We start from the raw sequence: 10,392 nt of genomic DNA, 5'->3' as shown, positions 1-10,392 counted from the left end.
AGCGGGCACCTGAGATATCTCCTGATGTCCCTTTTGTGCCTAAAAACGGAAAAGTCAGGTCCAGATCTAAGCCTGGGTCTCTTCTGAGACTTCACTGTCAGTTTAAGTATGTTTTCTCTTTTAGCTTTTATGATGCTGACCTAACTTTTCCTAAATGCTATTAAAATTTTAAAAGCCGACACCACCACCAGAATTATAAATTATCTAAAGAGCCAAGAGCTATCACATACATGCTTGTAAAAATGTAAAAACTCTACAAGATTCATGGAAACTTTTTGCAACTTCAGAGATTATTTTCTGCTCTTGCTGACCGATGATGGGCAGATTGCTTTTGCTGGGAAAAATTCAATATAAACCTTCATGACCAGGAGAGTGCATCAGAAGACAGACACTGTTTGTACTTTTGCTATTTGCTTGATTTGATTGCCTTTTATTTCTCCTACACAAGCCTAAGATGTGCCTGCCCTTCCATCCCCAGCCTAGTCATGAGGATTGCTTACAGCAATAATAGAGGGCACAGCCTGGCCCTGACTTTCAGGAGAAATGGGGAATCTGAGGTTGATGCTCTGTTAGTATGACTCGGGCTGAATTTGTACAAAACTGTTGGAAAATGAGTTATCCCCTGTGATGCACTGGGCAGTTCACACAGCATCCTGAATTCTGCTCGGCTGCCGTTATCCCGAGCTTGCTGCTGGAAGAGCAATGCTGCCCGACACAACCCGGCTTTGGAAAGCCTTGCCGAGGCAGGCTTCACCAACCATTTCTGAAACAAAGGAACAATACCCAACCAAATGAAATGCAGTGCATCGGTTAAGTAGATGCAGCATGACGAAAACAAATGAAACCATCTGAAAAGCGAGCTGAACAATTACTTCCATTCTCGTCCAAAAATCACTGTGTACAGTAGGGTAGCATCTTGAACAGTTAAGTGCCCCTCAAATGCAGCATAAAGTCAAAACAAGAACAGCCCTTCGATATTAAAAGCATTCCTGCTGTGTCTCATCATGGCGCCTGCCTAAGCTGAATTCAAGACTCTTTATTGTCAAGAGGCACTACCATTACACTACATTTTAATATGGATCTTCGCCAACAATCATAAATAAAACACTCACTCATAAACAATTCCTAAAGGCAGTTTGTCAGATGGTATTTCATTAAAAAAAAAAAAAAAAAAAGTTTGCTACAAAGTAGTGGAATACCTTAGTTCATGAGCAGCTGGGGCTTTCTCTCCACTGCGTATCGCTACATGTTATGCTGGCTCCCCAAAGGCTTTTTAGCTAATGTGTGCTGTGACTACTAGGAGATTCTTCTTGCAAATGAATGAAAAAATCACAGCTAAAAGGTACAGAAAATCAGTGCCATTTTCAAAGGATACTTAATATGGGAAACCTGTAGTGGCTCTGAGTGCAAAAAAAAAAAACTTGGAAAAGGCAGAAAAAATGTAAATGAGTTGCAGAATGGTAAAAAGAGAAAATTTTTGTTAACGACCTGGTGGCTAGAAGAAAATTGTATTTGCTACATACCTTCAAAGATTAAATCTGTAAGTGATGAGTTATTCAGTTGTACCAGTCCCGATTATGTAAATTCTGAAATTTTCATAAAACAGAAAATGTCACCTGACAGTTTTAAAAAGTCAACGCTCTTCAGAAGTTTGCTGCATGGCAAAATCTGCAATAAGCACATGAAATGAAATGGATGGATGTCTCTCTGTTTATTAGACCACTGTGTTGGCCACAGCAGTAAACAATTTTAAAAGGTTTTAAAGCAGCCTCCTGTTTGTTTGTTGTTTTTTTTTTTTTTTTTTTTTTTTCCCTCTCCTGACTATTGCTGTGCTCTCAGCCATTAGCAGCGCACCACATACACTTGGAGGTGTAAGGCTGCATTACTTGCACAGAAAGCTGCATTTAGGAGCTCGTTGCAAAGCTGACATCACTGAAACAAAAGTTCACTCCTGCAGGGCTGTGGCAGAGGTTATCATGTAGCACATTGCTAATATACTGGGGGGAAAGATTATGTTAACTGCCTGCTAGTGTCCACATCCAGGATGCAATCTCCCCAGGGGATAAACACTCTTGGCAAGCACTGAAACCCAGAAATCTCCTTTGCAAAGCTGTTTGCAATTTGCAGCCAAAACTGTCCACAAACGCTGGGACCCAGGACTGCAGTCCTTGACAGCACGCGGCTCCAGACATTTCCATGGGGGAAGTTTAATCTACAAGGATGTAGAAATCTAAAACAAAGTTTTGCTCAAAGTAACTGTTTGTCAGATCATGTGCCTCTAATTTGGTTTCCAGTGACATTATACAGCTGCAGCCAATGGACTCCAGCCAGGCCCAGCAGTCACCGAGGTTCTTTTTGGTTTAAATTTAGTATCTGAACATGTTTTGCCCATCATTAAAATGGAGAGTAATTGCTCAAAAGTGAACCATAGATGTTACAACTGCAAGGAACGCATTAGGTCACCTAGTCCCATCCTCAGGGCAATGCAGGATTGAAAACACATTGGAACAAACACTGAACAGAGCTGAGTTTGTTCTTTTTTTTCCTATTATTTTTTCTTTATTGTAGTCATTAATCAGTATATCCAGACGTTCAAAAAACAACCACAAATGCCAGTGTAAACATGCTTCAGGTATATAAGTAATATAAAGTATTGCACGTACAAAAGTCCTATGTTTGGTAGCTCCTTATGGTGCTGTTTCATCAGAGTTGTGCCAACGTCGTGAATTTAATGAGCTAGCCGACCGTAGGTCAGAATCTGCTACACACAACAACTCAATATTTACAAAAGCGAGAAGCTCACTGTCATTTTCACGGGAGGTTGATCTCACCTGGAATGTGCAGGACACAGAGGTGCGCAGAGGTGGAAGGGGCTTGCTGTGTGGTGACATTTATCAGCAGATTTCTAAAACCCTTTGGTGGACAGGTCTCAAGAAGCAGAGGTGCCACTGTCTGCTGCTTGTGTCTCCTCCTCTCAGTAAGTCTCAAGGGCATGAAAATGATAACCTAAAGACTCCATGAAGGACTTCTTGCCTTAGACATGAGGACGGAACTCACCTGCCTAGGTTTCCTAGCTCTTGCTTAGATTTCACAGGTCAGCCTGTGTGCCAGAAGTGGTAAGACTGTAAAATGTCCTGTGGGACTGACAGAAGCAGCCATGTCTCATGGCTACTCCTGTCCTAAAGTTGCAGGGAGCAGGAGGGCAGGTATCTAAAAGGAGACAAGCAGAGGCTGAAGGGATACAGCCATTTGACCGTTTGAGAAGCTGAGATGGATGGGAGAGAAAAAGAGCTCAGGAGATGGACAATGTGATAGATGTTTCAGAAAATGAACAATTGCTCCTGACGTTTACACAAGACAGCAAATTTCACACTCAGCCAGAACTGGAAGACTTGAGCTTTCAGGCACAAATTTGCATAGATCCAGAGCTTAGAGCCCCAGCTGAGATAACGACCAAGCTATTTTTGCTCACTGGAGAGAAAGAACGAAGCCTCTCTTCTTCAGAATCCTCGAGTCAGAAAAACAAACAAGCAAACAAACAATTGTGTATATTGTTATTCTTTACCTCAAAATATCTTCCTTTTTTTTTTTTTTTTTTTTTTTTTTCTCCCTTTTGTTCACACTTAGCTGGCTGGCATCCTATCTTCTGCATAAATACAATCCTTGCTCACCTTCCCTACAAGACTTTGCTTAAGAAATAATTTTCTACTACAAACTTCAGTGAAATCTCTTCAACTCTTTAAATATGCTGCTAGCTTGTAGTCCATAAAATGAAAACAACAATTTCTTTAGATGAGCAAAATGTTAGGGTCTGTGACACAAATTCAACAGAAGATACACCAGCAGTAGCCACTTAAGAGGGTATTTCAACCAAATGACAGGGCAATGGCAAAGAAAATTCTTCCTAGCCCCAAAATACCCCAAATCCTCTCCATAAGACCACAGATGCATGCCTGTGACAATTTAAGACAGTGTTTCACAAAGGACTGCATCCTGTGTCAGGTGGCAGCCATCAGCAATGGGATGAGCAGGTAACTCATCCACTGTATTATGCTGCACATGGATTTTGTTATCTGCGTGTGATGCTGCCAGCTGTGGGTTGAAAGAGATACAATACATACTTGCTTATCCTATGTCTTATCTTGTAAAAAGCTGCATAAATCCTCTGTTCTGCAAAACACCTTGTAACCAAGAAAGATGTGCTCTGTGTGTACGATAGGTTTACTTTTCTATTTACATGCAAGGTAAGTACATGATTTCTATATTTTGGCTTTTTTTTTTTTCTCTCAAAATCTAAGCTGATGATTATATCAGATACTTATCCTGAAAAGGTGGAAAATAAATAACTGTGCCCTATCTATACAGTTCTTTATAGACTACCTTTGTGTTTCAGAAGTACTTTCACAGTACTGATATATTGCTTGTCTCCCTGAGCCATAATTTCATAAAAGTTCTTATTCTTAGGGAGGTGTCAAAGGTATTCTGCGTGATACAGTAGTGTTCAGAAGCTCTGTCTTGGTCCATCTTCTAGACAATACAGCAATGCGGGCGTTTTCTCCTTGGGAGATTTGGGCTTGTTCTGGAAGTGCCTCAGTATACCACACGTGTTCAAAAGCATCTGGTAAAATGCAGACTGACTGAAATATGGAACAAACATTCTGTTCAGTGGTGAGTATGTTCTTAAGGCAGTGATAAAGTTGCTTTCTTTGGCAAGGATGGCCATCATGTGGCATGTTCTCAGAACGTTGCATAGATCAGGCTATGACACCATGTCACTCGCAGGTACAAAAGAAGACTGGTGGAAGGAAACCTTCATTTACTCCTCATGGTTTCTAGTCGCAGGCAGGATTCTGACTTGATCTGTCACTCTCTTCCTCTATGCATCAGTAGTCTTGTTATTTGTCAGTTGTTCCCTGTCAGCCATGTCATCTTGAGGGGGTCTAGCTCTGTCAAAGAAGCCACACTGCAGAAAACAATCAACAGAAACAAAGGCGTCACGATAAGAAAACCACAGGGAGTCTCAGCTGCTGTTTCATACTTTGCTTGCTCAAGCTGAAAGGTAGGGTACAGTCTATGGCAACCTGATAGACTGTGAACTGTTTTTGTTCCTGTTCAAATCATTCCATATAAAAAATGAAAGTTTTAGGTGCAAGATGTTGAGTTCCAAAGTATAGCTTTAAAAATTCAAATTGTATGAAAGCTGTCTTTGCAGGCAATGTAGAGACTTGTTTGAATGCCAGTGCTGACTGACACTAATGAGGAAACTGTCAATTTCAGTGCAGCAAGACACTAACTCAGAATACATATCAGAATAGACAAAATAATTATAGAATCATTATAGAACCATAGAATGGGTTGGGTTGGAAGGGACCGTAAAGATCATCTAATTTCATCCCCCTGCCATGGGCAGGGACACCTCTCACCAGACGAGGTTGCCCAAAGCCCCATCCAGCCTGGCCTTGAACACCTCCAGGGATGAGGCATCCACAGCTTCTCTTGGCAGCCTGTGCCAGGGCCTCACTACTCTCTGAGTAAATTTCCTCCTAATATTGAATCTAAATCTACCCTGTTTTAGTTTAAAGCCATTATTCCTTGTCCTATCCCTACACCTCCTGACAAAAAGTCCCTCCCCAGCTTTCCTGTAGGCCCCCATTTAGGTACTGGCAGGCCGCTGTAAGGTCTCCCCAGAGCCTTCTCTTCTACAGGCTGAACAACCCCAGCTCCCTCAGCCTGTCTTCATAGGAGAGGTGCTCCAGCCCCCCGATCATCCTCGTGGCCCTCCTCTGGACTCACTCTAAAGGTCCATGTCCTTGTGCTGGGGCCCCAGAGCTGAACGCAGGGCTCCAGGTGGGGTATCAGAAGAGCAGAGCAGAGGGGCAGAATCCCCTCCCTTGCCCTGCTGGCCATGCTGCTTCTGATGCAGCCCAGAGTATATTTACATAATAATAATAACAATAATCATAGAAAATGTGTTCAGAAATGTGCACAGAACATTGTTGTAACCAAGACTAAATATCACTAAAGATGAGTTTACTGTCACCAAACTGTAACTGCCTTAAAGTTAGCCTTCTGTTTGAAATTAGTTACATAGGCTTCACGAGAGGTCAAAGCAGACTACTACCAAAAGGCGACTCCTATCATCCTCACCTGTTCTAGAGATACTTTGTTGCTCTTGTAGTTAACAGACTACGAAGGGAATATGGACAGCTAGAATAGGCTGCACACCTGATCTACCACCTTTAGGCAGCTCAAAACAGATGAGCTATATCCTAATTTATTAAATTTTCAAAGAGACAAAGAGTTTTTTCTTTGATTGGTAACTGAAAGGATGGCAAAAAGCTACATTGGTTCCCCGTAACGTAGCAGTTTCCAGTAACTTGTCTTAAAACCTGTGAAGGGAGTGTAAAACCAACACAGACCTAAAAACCTTAGAAAACTGAAGATATAGCACGCTAATATAAAAGGAAATCTAAAAATTTATTGTCAAAGCTGGGAGTGTTGTTATATGCTAACAAAAACTGGAAATTCCTTAAGTATTCAGAGAAAACAAAGTTAGAGTCACTTCTTTATGAACCTAAACATCCTGAAAAAGAGGATCATAGGTCTTGGGAAAACAGCCAAACTCTGTATGCCCATTTATAACCACACTGTAATAATAAGGGAGGACTTTGAAAACATGCTCCCTACATAAAGGTCAGTGACACTAGCATGTCAGAAATGCCAAAACAAAGAAGACACATGTGTATTGTTGCTTTTCCTCCAAACCATTAAAGATCACAACCTCTTATTTTCCTTATCTGTGAGCATCTTCCAGTACTTTTCAGATTTTTTTTTTTTTCCTTAAGACAACAGAAATAGTATTAACACAAACATACCTTCCATAAAGCTAGGGTCAGCATAGCTAGTACCAGTAGTCCAAGAAGAATCGCTAGTATTATAACCCATAAAGGGATTACAAAGGAGACATTTGGAGTGGACCAAATGACAGATGTTCTGATCTGAAATGAAGAGAATACGTTAAATGAACAAAAAATAAGTAAAGCAAATCTGACAGTAGAATACACAGGTTATAAGCATTCACTTCAATAGCATTTTGCAGATTAGAAACACACGTTGCTTGGAATTTTCCCATGTTGGCTTCATTTACTGCAAGTTGCTTTTCTCTTGTTCATGATAGTTTCTAGAAATGGGATTTGCACATCTACAAAAGCACTTGCCATCTCAGACGTAAGAAACATTTCCCCTTAACACAACACAGCAAAGACAAAAAAACAAAAAAACCTTCTGTACAGATAATTCAAGAAGTTTCAAGAAGAAAAAATCTCCTTGCATGTATACTGGTACAGCCTGGACCAGCGTAACTTACTTATATAGAAATATTCTGAAACAATGGTTGACTTCAGCCCAAACTCTTAATTCAAACCACAGTAGATACCAGCTACATTAGTATTATTCTAATTTCTGCTGACAAGTCTGTATACATTTTTTCTAGGACTTGTGTTTCAGCTAAGCAGTCCAAAAATGAGACTCAAGCAGAATGCATTGTCCTTGTGATACAGCCTCATGTCCCCTATGCTCCTTGAAAGGAGGCGAGCGTACCTCCTGTTACGTGCATGGGAGGTAAGCATAACCCACTGTCTGTCCTTGTCTGAGGCTCTAGAAAGCAGCAGGTGTGTCTAACAATTTATGGAAGGTTTTAGTTGAATCAGCAAACTTCTCTCTTTAGACCTTCATGTTGTCAAAGAGTAATAATAACCCTTCTTTATTTCTCCTTCTGGGGTCATCCATACAAGCAACCTCCTCCTTACTCTCCCCCTTTGTACCTTGTAGACAAATTTATCCTATGCTGTCAGACTCTGCTTGGAAGACTCCTCATCAATCTCATTTAATATTTGCTCTCTCCCTGCCATTCCCCAGTGAGAAGGAGTGAGTTTGAGCTTTTCTTATCTCTTCAGACATAGTTATGTCCCTTTTTTTTTCTTCTTTATTTTTTCTTTTTTTTTTTTGGTCAAACTTTTGTCTTCTTTTTGTCTTAATTTTTAGGCTGGGAAGTTAAATTTCTTTGGGGCTTTCTGTTGGACCTCTCTCATTTACTCCTAGTCTCTCTTTAACAGGATAAGTATGTGGCAGATGGAAGTTATTTTATTCTTCATGACAAGGTGACAAGTTTGCTTTGCAATCTGATTACACAAACTCTCAAATTATCTTTCTCTTTAGTGCTTGAGGCTTGAGGTACAGGTAGGAAATCTGCTCTTCTTAATAAATTTCCTGGCTATTGCCCAGCCCCTGATCTGCACTCACTGCAAATTCTTTCTTTTTTTTTTTTTCCCTATTAGCTCAGTGGCTGATACACCTGCGATTTAGCATGAGTCTAATTTGCTAATTCATGAGACAGCGTGCTAAGATTGAAGACTGGACTTGACTTTGTAGTCCAGTTCCCAATTAATTCAGTTCTGCGTCTCTGTCACTTTTCTCCCTGAAGATGGCAAATTTCAGCCTTTCCGCAACTTCTAGCCCTTTCCTCTTTTACTCTTCCTCTTGATCTTTCCCAGACTTCTCATGCTGTAAGCGCCAGCAGATCTTTCATCCATGCTTAACTGGAAGACACTTTGTGATCGTCTTCTCCATGTACATCATCTGTGTAGCCAACTGTCTCCACTCTGACACAGCACTTGCAAAAATGGTAATAAAAAATGTAAACAGTTATTACCCTATAAGACTTAATGTAATGCAAGACAAAAGTACAGCATATGCAAAGAATAAATATTAGTTAGCCAATTAGAGCAAGAGAAATTTATTTCAAGGCAAACAAAGTTAGTTAAAAACCATGAAAACCCATGCCTGGGTCCCAACAGTGTGTTGCTTGAGTAACTGCAAGGATACCACTCCCATCTCTGGGAGGTTTCTGAAGCATGGCAGAACTTTGTAGGCTCTGTATCACTGGATTCAGCAATAGCAGTGCTTATTTAATAAGTGTTATTGAATGGCTTTCCTTGTGTCTCAGAGTGGCACTGTATCTGGCATTAAAATGCAAGGGCAGAGAAAATGAGGAAAAGGTCATCTGAACTGTCTGCAGAGATTCCTCCCAGAGAAAGGCCAGTTAAGGAAAAAGATGAATTAAAGCAAAAGGCTCATCTGGCAATCAGAAGGGATGCGGACACGATGGGCTGCATGAAGCCTGCAGCAAGCAATGAGCTCAGCTGCCCAACGAAGAAAGTGTCTCCCTTCTACTGCTCAAAACTCCTCATGAACACTGAGGAAAGGGCTGCAAAGTGCTGATAGAAATTCAAAGAGCACCATGACAGACATAACTGAGATTGATTGAAAAAAAAAAACACACAAAAAACCACCACAATTCATGTGCACTGCGTGCTTCCTCTGCTGGCAAAGTCTGTAGTACCACAAGCAAGAAATTACCTTAAAAAATATATGTATTATTTGAGAAGGATCTGAAGCTATGAACATACCTCACTTAAGCAAGGTTTGGGCTTCCCTTCTGTGCTAACACTACCGCGTATCCAAGCATTTTGCTGTGGAGGTGGAGCAGTGATGCGATACCCCAGTTACTGCACCACTTGCAAGCAACAGCGGAAAGCAACTGCAAGCAGAGCTTTCTATGCTGTAAAGTTTCATGAAACAATTGACTCCATTTTACAGTAAGATCAAACCCCAGGGAAGACCCATTTGCTTGCAAAAGTTGGATGTAGTCGTTTCTGGTATGGGTAGTCTGAGCCAAATTCCCAAGTGGCATAACGTGACTGAGGTTAATACAGCAGGAAACAGAGTCAGCATCGCTGCCCTGGGCCAGGCTGTGCAACATCAGCAAACCAGGACAAAAGGACTCCAGCAAGCTGTCAGCCAGCTATGAATGGATTGGTAGAGAGGTTGTCTAACGAAATCACACATTCTGAATACAGAGATTATCCTACTTTTGTACAAAATATTTTTGTTTACAGATTTGAGATAGTATTTGACTGATCCACAGCTGCCTCCTTCATCCACGCTAAGGCAACTCCTTCGGCAAGGAGGTACTTTTAGGGAAAGGTGAGCTAAGCTGCTCCTGGTGTTATCTAAGATCTGGATTGCTCACAAGGCTGCCTACTGACTGCACAGGAGCACAGCAATTAGACTCTAACTAACGTGCTGCATTTGGGTCACTGTTCAAAATTAGATGGGGTCAGTCCAGACCTCAAAACGTGTTTGAGACCCTGCTGAAATCAGTGGAAACAGAGGATCTCATTAGGGGCTGGGGATTTCACTAGCGTTGAGTAAAGCTGACAGGTATGTATGGATCTACAGGTAGGTAGCCATTCTATGTCTACTTTGATGCACTGCTTCATAGGTGTGTGCTGCAGTTGCCTGCTCTGTTTTCTTTCCTCTTAGGCTGTGAAG

The 10,392-nt window shown here is 41.2% G+C and overlaps 1 protein-coding gene across 1 annotated transcript in view; it reads right to left on the bottom strand.

Annotated features, from left to right (window-relative positions):
* Positions 1-2,535: 2,535 nt before the first annotated feature.
* The window catches only part of ITGA8 (integrin subunit alpha 8), a 109,168-nt gene continuing 101,311 nt past the window's right edge, over positions 2,536-10,392 (bottom strand). The window contains exons 29-30 of the mRNA XM_082754700.1: positions 6,876-6,998; positions 2,536-4,963 (exon numbers count right to left, since the gene is read on the bottom strand). Of these exons, the coding sequence (XP_082610826.1) occupies positions 4,877-4,963; positions 6,876-6,998 (210 nt within the window). The 3' untranslated portion in view covers positions 2,536-4,876. The remainder of the gene's footprint in view (positions 4,964-6,875; positions 6,999-10,392) is intronic.

This window comes from Aythya marila (genome assembly GCF_965140915.1).
Source record: "Aythya marila genome assembly, chromosome: 2".
NCBI classification, from domain to species: domain Eukaryota; kingdom Metazoa; phylum Chordata; class Aves; order Anseriformes; family Anatidae; genus Aythya; species Aythya marila.
Note: the sequence above shows the minus strand (reverse complement) of the source record. Positions and strands in the feature narration are given on the sequence as shown.